General features: G+C 48.7%; 1 protein-coding gene across 1 annotated transcript in view; it reads right to left on the bottom strand.

The window, feature by feature from the left end:
* LOC149435487 (uncharacterized) overlaps window positions 1-5,991 on the bottom strand; it is a 74,746-nt gene extending 68,755 nt beyond the window's left edge. The window contains exons 1-4 of the mRNA XM_089662612.1: window positions 5,872-5,991; window positions 5,658-5,755; window positions 5,347-5,568; window positions 2,710-3,835 (exon numbers count right to left, since the gene is read on the bottom strand). Of these exons, the coding sequence (XP_089518738.1) occupies window positions 2,710-3,835; window positions 5,347-5,568; window positions 5,658-5,755; window positions 5,872-5,956 (1,531 nt within the window). The 5' untranslated portion in view covers window positions 5,957-5,991. The remainder of the gene's footprint in view (window positions 1-2,709; window positions 3,836-5,346; window positions 5,569-5,657; window positions 5,756-5,871) is intronic.
* Window positions 5,992-16,263: the final 10,272 nt, after the last annotated feature.

Below are 16,263 nucleotides of genomic sequence, written 5' to 3'. Positions count from 1 at the left end.
CCGAGGAAAGAGCAAACGTGACCTCCTACATTTTTCCAATGTGGCCGGAGAGACATCTGGAAAAATTTGTACAGTTGAGCCCTCAAAAGAAATCACAGGAGTATTGCGAGCCGCTCTAAGTATATCTTCTTTAATCAGAAAATCCTTCATATACAGAACAATGTCCCAAGGCGGTTTATCATTAGGAGGCTTAGGACACAGAGGTCTATGTATATGGTCACACAGAGAGTATCTAGCATCTTGGTCTGGGAGAAGGGATTAGAACAATTTAGTTGTAGCCTGTAAAAGATCAGTCACCGTCGCCAGAACTCCACGAACACGTAGATTATTCCTGCGGTTACGGTTATCGAGATCTTCAACCTGCACCTGCATAAAGTCCATTTGCAGATGTCATGATCCTTGGAGAGCTCGCCATGAGCCTAGCTCGTGTTTAATTTCTAAGTGGTCAGTTGTAGAACCTAGCGCAGCTATTTCCTGAGAAAGGACGTTTTATGGAGCTCCGACTGATATTTATCGGCCAGTTTGGAGTACATAGTCTCCAGACATCCCAGCTCCAGTTGTGCTGTCGGGCAGGGCACAGAGGCCACTACTGGCTAGGCCTCAACACATTTTGGTCACCAGAATCTCGGAGGGGGTGTAGAGAGCCTGGATTCTCCCCCCCAGGTAGCAGTAATCCAAGGCAGGGCCCCGGGCCTAGTGATGGCCATGCCACTCCAGAGGGGGGCGTGCGGGCATTGCTGGCATGAAGGCCCTAACAAGCCTCAGCCTCTGGTGCCTGGAAGGGGGGGGGGGTCAGGTGGCAACTTAGGGCTCTCCCCGTGGGTCCGAGAGTCAGGGTGAGCCCAAATCCCAGGCCGCACCAAGGATCAGCCACCTCTACCCCAATTTATAAGACTATCGCCTACTCTGCTCACTTTTGGAGATCTTTGAAAACCTCTCTTCAGGGAAGCCTATCCTGCCCTCAGCTATAAAAGGAATCTTCTACCCTTCCTACGAGTCCATTCCCCACAGTTAATACCTTTTGTACCACTAGCCCCTCCCTCCTAGATTGTAAGCTGCCAGGATCAGGGCCCTCCTAACCCTCTTGTATTGAACTGTAATGTTTCCCATTATATTGTAAAGTGTTGAGCAAACGTTTGGCGCTATATAAATCCTGTATAATAAAATAATAAGTGTTTGATCCCCTGCTGATTTTGAATGTTTGCCTACTCACAAAGAAATGATCAAACTCTCCACCATGGCAAAGATGTAGAGATTGTAGACCTACACAAGGCTGGACTGGGCTGCCAAACTATCGCCAAGCAGCTTGGTGAGAAGGTGACAACAGTTGGTGCAATCATTCACAAATGGAAGAAACACAAAACAAGTGTCAGTCTCCCTAGGTCTGGTGCACCATGCAAGATCTCACCTCATGGAGTGTCAATGATCATGAGAAGAGTGAGGAATCATCCCAGAACTACACGTGAGGATCTTGTCAATGATCTCCAGGCAGCTGGGACCACAGTCACCAAGAAAACAATTGGTAACACACTACGCCGACAAGGACTGAAATCCTGCAGTGCCCACAAGGTCCCTCTGCTCAAGAAAGCACATGTCCAGGCTCGTCTGAAGTTTGTCACTGAACATCTGAATGATGCAGAGGAGGACTGGTGGAAAGTGTTGTGGTCAGATGAGACCAAAATCCAGCTCTTTGCCATCAACTCAACTCACTGTGTTTGGAGGAGGAGGAATGCTGCCTATGACCCCAAGAACACCATCCCAAATGTGAAACATGGTGGTGGAAACATTCTGCTTTGGGGGTGTTTTTCTGCTAAGGGGACAGGACAACTGCACCGCATCAAAGGGACGATGGACGGGGCAATGTACCGTCAAATCTTGGGTGAGAACCTTCTTCCCTCAGCCAGGGCATTGAAAATGGGTCGTGGATGGGTGTTCCAGCATGACAATGACCCAAAACACACGGCCAAGGCAACAAAGGAGTGGCTCAAGAAGAAGCACATTAAGGTCCTGGAGTGGCCTAGCCAGTCTTTAGACCTTAATCCGATTGAAAATCTGTGGAGGGAGCTGAAAGTTCTAGTTGCCAAATGTCAGCCACCAAACCTTAATGACTTGGAGAGGATCTGCCAAGAGGAGTGGGCCAAAATCCCTCCTGAGATGTGTGCAAACCTGGGGGCCAACTACAGGAAACGTCTGACCTCTGTGATTGCCAACAAGGGATTTGCCACCAAGTACTAAGTCATGTTTTGTGAAGGGGATCAAATACTTATTTCCCTCATGAACATGCAAATCAGTCATCATTTGTTAGACGCATTTCTGCTGAATTTGTTGTTGCTATTCTGTCTCTCAGTGTTACAATACACCGAACATTCGATTTTTAGACCGATCATTTCTTTGTGAGGGGCATAAATTCAAAATCAGCAGGGGAGCAAATACGCATTTCCTTCACTGTATCTGAGGTGTATATCAGGGTGTGCTTCTTCCCCACATGAGAACTGGGATGTCCAGCAACATTCATCTAGAAGACATTTCCCGCACTCAAGGCTCTAATACACCTCGAGGGTTGTGTGGGACCCCCGATGTACAGGAAGACAGGACTTCAGTGAGGAACAGATCCCTCACTCAGGACAGGAATACGGCTTCTCTCCGTGTGACATCTCTGGTGTCTGTAAAGATTGGACTTCTGTGAAAAACATTTCCCGCACTCAGCACAGGAATGTGGCTTCTCCCCTGTGTGAGATCCCTGATGTATATTAAGATGGGATTTCTGTGAAAAACATTTCCCACACTCAGAACAGGAAAATGGCTTCTCCCCCGTGTGAGATCCCAGATGTTTGTGAAGATTAGACTTCTGTGAAAAACATTTCCCACACTCAGGACAGAAAAGTGGTTTCTCCCCCGTATGAGATCTCTGATGTCTGGAAAGATTGGACTTCTGTGAAAAACATTTCCCGCACTCAGTACACGAATACGGCTTATCCCCTGTGTGAGATCTCTGATGTGTGTAAAGAATGGACTTCTCTGAAAAACATTTCCCGCACTCAAGACAGGAATACGGCTTCTCCCCTGTGTGAGATTTCTGATGTTTGTAAAGATTGGACTTTGCTGAAAAACATTTCCCACACTCAGGACAGGAATACGGCTTCTCTCCTGTGTGAGATTTCTGATGTTTGTAAAAATTGGACATCACTGAAAAACATTTCCCGCATTCAGGACAAGAATATGGCTTTTCACTGGTGTGAGATCTCTGATGCATAACAAGTCCTGATTTGTATACAAAACATTTCCCACACTCAGAACAGGAATGTGACTTCTCCCTCGTGTGAGAGCTCTGATGTTTGTATAGATTCAACTTCTGTAAAAAGCATTCCCCACACTCGGGGCAGGAATACGGCTTCTCCCCTGTGTGAGATCTTTGATGTCTGTAAAGCTTGGAATTTAGTGAAAAACATTTCCCACACTCATGACAGGAATATGGCTTTTCCCCTGTGTGAGCTCTCTGATGCATATAAAGATTGCACTTATGTGAAAAACATTTTCCGCACTCAGAACAGCAAAACGGCTTTTCCCCCGTGTGAGATCTTATATGCGCATTAAGTTTGGATTTAAAACAGAAACTTTTCCCGCACTCAGTACAAGAGAAGTTCTTCTCTGTTGGAAGGCCGGCCCGGTCCCGCACAGTCTGAGGTTCCTCAGGATACGAGGAATCCGATGGTCCATCTACACTGGGTGGTGCCGGATGGACATTGGAGGGAGCCGGGTTTTCTCCTGGACTATACTGTGTGATGTCCTCATCTTCTACTTTCCAGTCTGGAGACAAAGTGAGACAATCCTCGGAGGTTTTCCTCATCTCCCGGCCATGGACTAAAATACAAAGACAAAGAGGATTACTAGACAGGAGCTGATTGGTTCCCCCAAACCAGGACTCCACCCACATCAGGCAGCTTGGTCTCTGAGGAGCTTACAATTCCACCCTCAAGGGAACTAGGAAATGGCTCCTCTGATCTCCTACCAGGTCATTTCTTTATTTATGGACCTTAGTCAGAGAGTGAGGAAACAACCAGAACTGTCTTTTATAGGAGGGACAGTGATGAGGGGATTATAGGACGAGGGTCCCCACCCCCTCTATCACTCATCACCATCTTCCCAACACAAGAAGTACTGCACTTCCTTATTTAGTCCATGATTTAGTCATGTATATATAGCAGTGGGGGAGGGGGGGAGCAGAACTCAGGACTATGGAATGTACAACATAGAGTATATAGTGCAGGGGTCAGGAGGATATAATGCACAATATAAATTATATAGCGTAATGGTCAGGACTCATGATATTGGTATTCAGTAATCAGTGGCAGTTTACATGTTTACTGTAGACAAGTTGCAGAGATCCCACACCGCTGCCTCCCATCTCCTGAGACTGCACTCAGTGACTTGGGTCTGAGACTATACAGACATATCCCTCCACCCGGCACAGCCAGCAAATAACAGGACAAGTAACCCTGGGAGAATTGTTCTGTCAGAGATCAGGATTGGGGAGGGAGACCCTAGACACATGCTTAGTTTGAGTATCGCTTATCAACAAAAAAATCAACATTTTGCTGCCAGCTGAACCCCAGAATCTCCATAAATCCAGTCTAGATACATAAATTGTGTCTGCAGCACAGAGAAGGAAGATTATCCGAGAGAAATCCAGGAATACAGGACGGGGAACACAGCTCAGGAAAGTGACCAGGGGATTACAGGCTGATATCACCCAGTCCCCGCCCTACTCTGGACCAATCAGTGAGCAGTATGGGTGGAGGAATGGATTTAGTGTTCATGACCCACCTGTGCTGATCTCTGTAGGAGTGTCCTCCTCTATAAATGTCCCCGTTATTCCATCCTCCTCCATAGACTGCTGATCATCCCTCACATACGCCTCTTCTTCTTCTGCTTTCACCTCAACTTTAGGATCTCTCAGGTTTCCACTCTGAATATATAATAAAATGACATCAATGGTAACAATGCAGATAATGTACAGATCCTAATGATACTATCAGTGATTGTTCCTCATCTACCTGATGATGGTGAGGGATGGTGTGACCTTCCTGTGTGGAATCCCGGGAACACAGAGGACGGGGACATCTCTCTGGTGGGTTCCTGGTATTAGGTGGCTCCATCATATCCTTGTGTCCTTCTGAAAACTCCTCCATCACTCCATACTCCTCATCCTCCTCTTTATACTCTTCTTTAACATCAATATTATCATCCCCGAGGATTCCACTCTGAAAGATATAATAAAACATTCATTGTAACAAACATGCTGTGTATAAATCACAACTACCAATAATTGTCATCATCTACCTGATGATGGTGAGGGATGGTGTGACCTTCCTGTGTGGAATCCCGGGAATACAGAGGATGGGGACATCTCTCTGGTGGGTTCCTGTAGCTGGATGACTCCACCATGGTGTCCTTGTACAGATCTGTGTGTCCTTTAGGAAACTCCGACTCCTCCATCCCCCCATCCTCATCCTCCTCCTCTTTTATCTCTTCTTTAACCTCAACTTTAGGATCTCTCAGGTTTCCACTCTGAATATATAATAAAAATGCCATCAATGGTAACAATGCAGATAATGTACAGATCCTAATGATACTATCAGTGATGGTTCCTCATCTACCTGATGATGGTGAGGGATGGTGTGACCTTCCTGTGTGGAATCCCGGGAATACAGAGGACGGGGACATCTCTCTGGTGGGTTCCCATGACTGGATCCATCTGTAGGAAACACACACACTGACTGAATCCATTGTTTCTATGTGTTTATCAGATGATGGGGGATCTAGGTGGATCCTCCGTACTGCTCTCTCCTTTACAATAAAGTCTCCTCTTACCCGGTGATGTGAGGGGCGGCTGATTGTCCATCATGACGTCCTTGTAGAGATCCTTGTGTCCTTCTAAATACTCCCACTCCTCCATGGAGAAATAGACAGTGACACCCTGACACCTTATAGGAACCTGACACACACAATGATACAGTCACCATCCAGACACATCCCTTGTCTGTTACTGGAGAATGTCCCAGAATTCCCGGCACCGCTCACCTCTCCTGTCAGCAGCTCAGTGATCTCTCTGGTGACTTCTAGAATCTTCTTCTTCTTTCTCTCTTCTATCAGGGAGGGAGGTGGAGGCAATGTGATGTCATATGATCTCCAGACTTCACAGGAGGAAAACTCTACATCTGAACACAAATAGTCACATCAAATGATATTCCCAGAATCCTCCTCACCTCTCCATTCAGGTCTCCATTTTATTAAAGCCCCACTTCAGGCTGAGCTATAATTTCCCCCCCACAGGACCCCCACACTACGCAGGGAAAAGGAATTCTGTTGTCATTACACACAACGCAGGATCTACAGTTCTGTTTTGCTTATGAGGATGCCAAGGGTTCCCCACATCCCTACTGAATATAAACAAAAGGATCCAGATGGAGGGACATTGGGAGGAGGAGCTGTCAGGTCAGTGTGATGTCATAGGATTCTCTGACTCTGGATTGAGGGACATTGGGAGGAGGAGCTGTGAGGTCAGTGTGATGTCATAGGATTCTCTGACTCTGGATGGAGGGACATTGGGAGGAGGAGCTGTGAGGTCCATGTGATGTCATAAGATTCTCCAATCCCCCACCACTTTTTAAAGTGGTATAATCCAATGGTATAGACTACCAAGGTGAGAAGGTGACCCATCTCCACAATGAGGAGAATGTTCCGGCCCCAGAAGTGGGGGAATGTTGTGCCCCTGAAGGGGTTAATCTGGGTTCCCACACTATATATGTGTGTATCATCATCTGCTGGAGATAAAAGACGTCACAGTGACTATGGAGGAAGAGGACGGACATGACTATGGAGGAAGAGGATGGACATGACTATGGAGGAAGAGGACGGACATAACTATGGAGGAAGAGGACGGACATAACTATGGAGGAAGAGGACAGACGTGACTGTGGGGGAAGAGGACGGACGTGACTATGGGGGAAGAGGATGAACGTGACTATGGGGGAAGAGGACGGATGTGACTATGGAGGAAGAGGACAGACATGACTATGGAGGAAGAGGACGGACATGATGGGGGGTTACTGGGTGTAAATAGGAAATAACATCTTATTACCTCCTCTGCTACCACTTCCACCATCTTCTCTCTACTTCCTCCCACCTCACCTCTCACCCAGAACTTCCTGTGTGTATGTTACATCACTTCCTGTCTTCCATAGAGACTTTCTGTATGAGCAGAGGTGAGATTACTACCTTGTGGAGCTCAGAGGAACTGCAGCCCCGAGAAGCGTCTGGTAGTGTGACCCCGGCCTTGTGCTGGGTGTGTATGGACTGTAGATCCTTATAGAGGGGTCACCTCCACTCCCACCAAGGGGGACAGTAATATATGACTGCCTAGTCCAGCCTCTCTCAGTCAGGGGTCCTCCAAAGGTTTCTCGGGGTTCCTTCAGCAATGAACAATTCCTGTGTGAATCTGTCAGATTACAAGTCCCCATTACCTGGGTAAGGGGGTGTCAATCATCGCACGTCGCTGACATTTACAGATCTAGAGCAGAGTATGAAATGTTCTGCAGATGACATTTCCCTCCCGGATTCCTTCCCCCAGACCCCACAGTACATAGCGCCCCCTCCTGTATTGTGGGGGGACTCTGGAAATGAAGTTTTATCGGCAATTCAATGTGTGTCATTATCGGTCACTCTGCTGTCACCCCATCCGGTGTTCTCCCAGGTTTGTGTTAGTAGAAGAACATCATGTGACCGTGTATTCCTGGAACTCTTCACACTCAGCCGATGCGGGGCCGCTGCATTTTTCAAAGTCCTGCTTGTTGCATTTTTAGTGCAGGTTTGGTGTGGTAAAAGAAAACACCCAAAACACACCTCCCATTGAAATAAATGGAAAACATGGCAAAAACTCATCAAAAATGCACCTGCCTTGTGTTTTTTTTTTGCAGTTTTTGAGTCACATGTCCTTTAAAAAATGCAAATGCAGGAAAAATACAGCAAAAAGTCATACGTGTGTCCCGCAGATCAGTGTGGGAGGAGCCTTAACGTCACTTTTGTTGCAGCACATCCTACAGTGAGAATGGAAACAATTCAAAAACCCCTCCCCCACCTCAACAAAATGCATGCCAGACTCCTATAGAATGAAAAAAAAAAAAAAAACACAGCTCTGGCAGTGAAAGGGTTAATGTGGGCTAGATGGGACCAGTCTCCTGTGGTCACACTCTAAACATTAGAGCTCCCCCTAGCTGCAGCCTGGTAACACTGCTAAGAGGTCTATTCATTTACTGCTACATACTTCCCATCTTTAAATCTGAATTCCATCTTAATATGAGCAGAAAATTAATGAAATAGTAAATCTAATCATAATCTCGCCTCCACAGAGCCCTGCCCTCCCAAGTCCGGCCCCCACAGAGCCCTGCCCTCCCAAGTCCGGCCCCCACAGAGTCATGCCCTCCCAAGTTCTGCCCCAACAGTGCCCTGCCTTCCCAAGTCCTGCCCCCACAGAGTCATGCCCTCCTAAGTTCTGCCCCAACCAGGGTGGATTTGATTTAAATCAAACTGATTTAAATCACAATTTAAATCACTAGTCAGTAAGGCTTGATGTAAATCCTAGTTTTCTACATAAAGACTAATTCTTGCTGGTATAACTTTAATATACAAGTAGATGAAGATTGTTAGAATAACAACTTTTCATATTAGTTTTTTTATCCCCAGTTTAATAGGTTAATCATTCATATTTGGACAACTTTTCTGTTGTATTTAGGAAGGAGAAAAATAATCATTACCTTAATAATAACAATTTAAATAGATTTATTCATCTGAAACAATAACATTCCAGCATATGGGATTTGCTTAAACATCCATGTTTTGTAACTAGAGATGAGCGAATCGAAGTAGGCGAAGTGGAATTCGAGTCGAATATTGGAAAATTTTCGATTCGCGCCGAATCCGAAAAATAGCCTACTTCGGACGCGCGAATCGAAATTTTTCCTAAAATGGCGGCGGACATGTGCGGCGACGGAGCGGGGATGTCTGGGAAGGCGCGCAGACAAGGCGCGCTGACCCATAATGCATTCCTTAATGACATGTGATCGCATTAGCCAATCAGCAGCCAGCCAGCCAGCACTGTGTAATGGTCGAGCTATAAATAGCGGCCATTTTAGAATTCTTCATTTGCCTCCAGTCATTCAAGAGAGGCAGACCGCTCTGTATTAGGGACAGAGTTAGGGCCACAGAAACGTTACTTGGGGACAGAGAAGCATTACTCAGGGACACAGAATTGTTAATGAGGGCCACAGAATCGTTACTTAGGGACAAAGAAACGCTAGTTAGGGACACAGAATTGTTACTCAGGGACAGACAGAATTGTTACTGAGTGCCAGAGAATTGTTACTTAGGGCCACAGAAACGTTAGTTAGGGCCACAGAATTGTTACTCAGGGACAGACACAGAATTGTTACTGAGGGCCACAGAACTGTTACTGAGGGCCACAGAAACGTTAGTTAGGGCCACAGAATTGTTACTCAGGGACAGACACAGAATTGTTACTGAGGGCCACAGAACTGTTACTTAGGGCCACAGAAACGTTAGTTAGGGCCACAGAATTGTTACTCAGGGACAGACACAGAATTGTTACTGAGGGCCACAGAATTGTTACTTAGGGCCACAGAATTGTTACTCAGGGACAGACAGAATTGTTACTGAGTGCCAGAGAATTGTTACTTAGGGCCACAGAAACGTTACTCAGGGACACAGAATTGTTACTGAGGGCCACAGAACTGTTACTTAGGGCCACAGAAACGTTAGTTAGGGCCACATAATTGTTACTCAGGGACAGACACAGAATTGTTACTGAGGGCCACAGAATTGTTACTTAGGGCCACAGAAACGTTACTCAGGGACACAGAATTGTTACTGAGGGCCACAGAACCGTTACTTAGGGCCACAGAATTGTTACTCAGGGACAGACACAGAATTGTTACTCAGGGACACAGAATTGTTACTGAGGGCCACAGAACCGTTACTTAGGGCCACAGAAACGTTACTCAGGGACACAGAATTGTTACTGAGGGCCACATAACCGTTACTTAGGGCCACATAATTGTTACTCAGGGACAGACACAGAATTGTTACTGAGGGACACAGAATTGTTACTGAGGGCCACAACCGTTACTTAGGGCCACAGAATTGTTACTCAGGGACACAGAATTGTTACTGAGGGCCACAGAACCGTTACTTAGGGCCACAGAATTGTTACTCAGGGACAGACACAGAATTGTTACTGAGGGACACAGAATTGTTACTGAGGGCCACAGAAACGTTAATCAGGGACACAGAATTGTTACTGAGGGCCACAGAACCGTTACTTAGGGCCACATAAAAGTTAATCAGGGACACAGAATTGTTACTGAGGGCCACAGAACCGTTACTTAGGGCCACAGAATTGTTACTCAGGGACAGACACAGAATTGTTACTGAGGGACACAGAATTGTTACTGAGGGCCACAGAACCGTTACTTAGGGCCACAGAAACGTTAATCAGGGACACAGAATTGTTACTGAGGGCCACAGAACCGTTACTTAGGGCCACATAAACGTTAATCAGGGACACAGAATTGTTACTGAGGGCCACAGAACCGTTACTTAGAGCCACAGAATTGTTACTCACGGACAGACACAGAATTGTTTCTTGAGGGACACAGAATTGTTACTGAGGGCCACAGAACCGTTACTTAGGGCCACAGAAACGTTAATCAGGGACACAGAATTGTTACTGAGGGCCACAGAACCGTTACTTAGGGCCACGTAAACGTTAATCAGGGACAGACACAGAATTGTTACTGAGGGACACAGAATTGTTACTGAGGGCCACAGAACCGTTACTTAGGGTTACAGAATTGTTACTTAGGGACACAGAATTGTTACTGAGGGCCACAACCGTTACTTAGGGCCACAGAATTGTTACTCAGGGACACAGAATTGTTACTGAGGGACACAGAACCGTTACTTAGGGCCACAGAATTGTTACTCAGGGACACAGAATTGTTACTGAGGGCCACAGAACCGTTACTTAGGGCCACAGAATTGTTACTCAGGGACAGACACAGAATTGTTACTGAGGGACACAGAATTGTTACTGAGGGCCACAGAAACGTTAATCAGGGACACAGAATTGTTACTGAGGGCCACAGAACCGTTACTTAGGGCCACATAAAAGTTAATCAGGGACACAGAATTGTTACTGAGGGCCACAGAACCGTTACTTAGGGCCACAGAATTGTTACTCAGGGACAGACACAGAATTGTTACTGAGGGACACAGAATTGTTACTGAGGGCCACAGAACCGTTACTTAGGGCCACAGAAACGTTAATCAGGGACACAGAATTGTTACTGAGGGCCACAGAACCGTTACTTAGGGCCACATAAACGTTAATCAGGGACACAGAATTGTTACTGAGGGCCACAGAACCGTTACTTAGGGCCACAGAATTGTTACTCACGGACAGACACAGAATTGTTTCTTGAGGGACACAGAATTGTTACTGAGGGCCACAGAACCGTTACTTAGGGCCACAGAAACGTTAATCAGGGACACAGAATTGTTACTGAGGGCCACAGAACCGTTACTTAGGGCCACGTAAACGTTAATCAGGGACAGACACAGAATTGTTACTGAGGGACACAGAATTGTTACTGAGGGCCACAGAACCGTTGCTTAGGGCCACAGAATTGTTACTTAGGGACACAGAATTGTTACTGAGGGCCACAGAACCGTTACTTAGGGCCACAGAATTGTTACTTAGGGACACAGAATTGTTACTGAGGGCCACAGAACCGTTACTTAGGGCCACAGATTTGTTACTTAGGGACACAGAATTGTTACTGAGGGCCACAGAACTGTTACTTAGGGCCACAGAATTGTTACTCGGACAGACACAGAATTGTTACTCAGGGATACAGAATTGTTACTGAGGGCCACAGAACCGTTACTTAGGGCCACAGAATTGTTACTCAGGGACACAGAATTGTTACTGAGGGCCACAGAACTGTTACTTAGGGCCACAGAATTGTTACTCAGGGACACAGAATTGTTACTGAGGGCCACAGAACTGTTACTTAGGGCCACAGAAAGGTTACTCAGGGACACAGAATTGTTACTGAGGGCCACAGAACTGTTACTTAGGGCCACAGAATTGTTACTCGGACAGACACAGAATTGTTACTCAGGGACACAGAATTGTTACTGAGGGCCACAGAACCGTTACTTAGGGCCACATAAACGTTAATCAGGGACACAGAATTGTTACTGAGGGCCACAGAACCGTTACTTAGGGCCACATAATTGTTACTCAGGGACAGACACAGAATTGTTACTGAGGGACACAGAATTGTTACTGAGGGCCACAGAACCGTTACTTAGGGCCACAGAATTGTTACTCAGGGACAGACACAAAATTGTTACTCAGGGACACAGAATTGTTACTCAGGGACACAGAATCGTTGAATTAAAGAGTATGTCAGACAACACGCAGAGGAGTGGCAGAGGAGGCAATGTTTCAGGAGCGAGCAGACGTGGCAGCAGAGGAAGGGGTCGAGGCAGCACTATTCGCAGCCAGAGGCCAGTGCTCCCGGTGTCATCCAGCGGTCGTGTCTCCACCGACAACCCTGCCGTCGTCGATTGGTTGGCTCGGTCGTCTTCCTCTTCCCAGGTCACCTCTGACACCTACAGCCAATGGTCGGTGGGTACGTCAGACACAACCGTTAGTTGGCATGGCCGGGGACCAAGCCCACTGAAATCACGTGTCCTCTACCTGCCCCTGTCCTTTGGTGTTCCCTCACCAAGCGAAGTATCGCATGCTGTGGGCTCAGCCCCACTGTACAGTGAGGAAGAGCTAACAGAGGGCGGTCAGGAACGGGGGGAGACATCCGCCTTTTCAGCAGCCAGGCGAAGAAGTAGTGGCGAGGAGAGTGGCTCGGTAGCCGGTCTAGAGACAGGTCTGTCTCCTGACCCACACGCAGCCGAGGGGGCTAGTAGTGAGGTGGAGACCCTACTTGATGATGAGGAGGTTGATCGCACTTGGCAGCCTCGTCGTCATCAGGCAATTTCTTCCGCATCATCAGGAGAAGAGGGTGGCAGCTTGGCAGCGAGCAAAACAGTCGGTGGGTTGCCCAGGAGACAGCAGCAGGGTCGCAGCAGTGTCAGTGGAGCCAAACGGCCACGGAGTAGAGCACCAGCTCCACTGCAGCCTACCACCACGGCCAGTAGTGGTGCCGGTGTGCACGGAGGAAGCAGCAGTCAGCCAGTGAGGAGTATCGGGGGCAAAGTTTCCTACTCGGCGGTGTGGCAATTTTTTGTCAAGCCGCCCGAGGAAGTAAACGTAGCCGTATGTCGACTATGTGGCCAGAAAGTCAAGCGTGGCCAGGGGGCCCATGTTGGGACTACAGCGTTGCGGCAGCATATGCAGCGTCGCCATTTGGTGGCCTGGGAAAACCGTGATAAAGATACGGCGGTTCTGCCCGCCCCAGCCCCCGCTCCATCACCCGCTCCGTTACTTGCTCCGTCACCTGACGTCAATCGCCCTCCATCAGCCAGTCAAGGCTCCAACACCTCTGCTGAGGGGAGTTGTCGCTCGTTGGCATCTTCCGCTCGTTCAGATGCTCCTTCTCCTGCTACTCCTCTTCACGGATTCCGTCAGCAGTCTTTCTTGGAATCCGTTTCCAAGAGACAACAGTTTGCGAGCACGCACCCGACGGTGCAAAAGCTGAACGTCCTCCTGTCCAAGTTGCTGGTGCTGCAGTCCCTCCCTTTCCAAGTGGTGGACTCAGCACCTTTCCGAGAAATGATGGCTTGTGCCGCGCCGCGGTGGAGAGTGCCAAGCCGTCATTTCTTCGCCAAAAAGGCAGTGCCAGCCCTGCATTCACATGTAGAAGAGATGGTGGGCCAGTCTTTGAGCATGTCGGTCTCTGCCAAAGTGCACGGCAGCGCCGACGTGTGGAGCTGTAACTACGGTCAGGGACAGTACATGTCATTTACGGCCCACTGGGTGAACGTGGTGCCGTCACAGCCGCACCAGCAACTTGGACAGGTCACGCCGCTTTTGCCTCCACGTTTGCACGTCCTTGGTCCGGCAAAGATGTCCGCCTCTACCACCTCTTCTTCCGCCGTGTCCTCAGCCGCCACCCCCGTGCCAAGTCCCATTACCCGACCGGCATATCACATGTGCAGGGCGCAACGGTGTCACGCTGTGCTGCACCTGGTATGCCTTGGCGAACGTAGTCACACAGGGGAGGAACTTCTCAGTGTAATGAACAGAGAAATCGACAGATGGCTGTCTCCGCGCAAACTCAAAATCGGAACCATGTTGACCGACAACGGAAAGAACATGTTGTCTGCTCTGCGTCAAGGAAGGTTGTGCCATGCGCCATGCATGGCTCACGTGTTCAATCTGGTTGTCAAGCGGTTCCTAAAATCCACCATCCCACTGCAAGACATCCTTAAAATGTCACGTAAACTTTGCATGCATTTCAGCCATTCCTACACGCAAAGCACACCCTCCTTGAGCTGCAGCGGCAGAACGGAATTGCACAGCATCGCCTGATCTGCGACGTTGCAACAAGGTGGAATTCAACCCTACACATGTTAGACCGCCTTTACGAACAGCGAAAGGCCATCACCGATTTCCTGATGTTACAAGCGGATAAAGGTACTCCCCTGTGTAACTTTGATGTCAGCCATTGGCAGCTCATGCGTGACACCTGCGCTTGCTCAGGCCCTTTGAGGAGGCCACGCTATTCGTGAGTCGGCAGGACTATGGGATGAACGACGTCATTCCTCTGTTGCACGTCCTGGAACAAATGCTGTTAACAATGGCTGGTCAGGGTGCGGTAGATGTGGCGCACAGATCTCAACGCCACATGACCCCTGTGGGGGCAGGACAGGAAGAAGAGGAGGAGGTAGAGGAGGACATTGGTGCTCAGGAATTATTGAGTGAAATGGGTGGTTTTTCCACTCAGCGGACAGGAGTGGAGGAGCAGGAGCATCTGGTAGAGGAGGAGGAAGAGGAGACAGAGGACCCAGACGCACCGTGGCAGTATGCTGTGGAGATGGAGGCAGGGAGTTCCTCGCATTCCTTGGCACAAATGGCCCATAGCATGCTCGCTTGCTTGCGTAGCGACAGCCGAATAATAACCATCAGACAGAGGGATGACTTTTGGCTGTCCACCTTGTTGGACCCTCGCTACCGTTCAAAAATGGCGGCCTTTTTCACACCTGCTGAGAGGGAGGCCAAAATAACGTACTATAAAAACCACCTATGTAGTCAGCTGGTCTCTGCCTGTCTGCGCCAACGTCCATCCTCAGACACTGTGGGCCCTGTGCGCTCGCGTTCCGCTGCCATGGCAGCAGGGGAGGGGTGGGGTGGTAGGAGCAGTGGCAGCTCCACCAGCAGCGGCTGCCTCAGTCTGCAGTCGATGATGAGTAGCTTTCTTCACCAGCGCAGTGAGGAAACTACTAACCAGCCGCAGCAGCAGCAGCAGCATCAGGTGGACCTGGAGCAGGACCTCAAACAACAGGCTTAGGCCTACTTGGACAGCACCCTGCCAACCGAGGTAGACAATCCCCTTGACTACTGGGCAACAAAACTTGACCTTTGGCCCCAACTAGCTGAATTTGCCCTTGAAAGGCTGTCATGCCCGGCCAGTAGCGTGGCATCGGAGCGCGTGTTTAGTGCGGCAGGAGGTATTGCAACTCCGCGGAGGACACGACTGTCCACCCAAAGTGTGGAGAGACTCACGTTTGTGAAAATGAATCAGGCGTGGATTAGTCTGGATTTCAAACCACCAGTTACGGCCTCCCATTGCTGCTGTCTCCATCGCCACACTCTGCCATGTGCCACTTTCAGGTCTCCTCACACTGCTGGTGTGTTCCATTTTTTTTCATAGGGTGCTGGCAGATTACGGGCCTCCCATAGCTGCTGCCAGGCCCCTAATCTGCCATGGGCCCCTATACCGCCTCCTCATGCTGCTGCCAGGTCCAGAGTCTGTCATGGGTCCCTGTACGGCCTCCCATTGCTGCTGTCTCCATCGCCACACTCTGCCATGTGCCACTTTCAGATCTCCTCACACTGCTGGTGGGTTCCATTTTTTGTCATAGGGTGCTGGCAGATTACGGGCCTCCCATAGCTGCTGCCAGGCCCCTAATCTGCCATGGGCCCCCGTACCGACTCCTCATGCT

The sequence above is a fragment of the Staurois parvus genome, unplaced genomic scaffold (genome assembly GCF_062004578.1).
Source record: "Staurois parvus isolate SC_StPar_1 unplaced genomic scaffold, SC_StPar_1.0 ptg001500l, whole genome shotgun sequence".
In the NCBI taxonomy this organism is placed as follows: Eukaryota; Metazoa; Chordata; class Amphibia; order Anura; family Ranidae; genus Staurois; species Staurois parvus.
The sequence above is the reverse complement of the archived record's forward strand: the minus strand, read 5'-3'. Positions and strand labels throughout refer to the sequence as shown.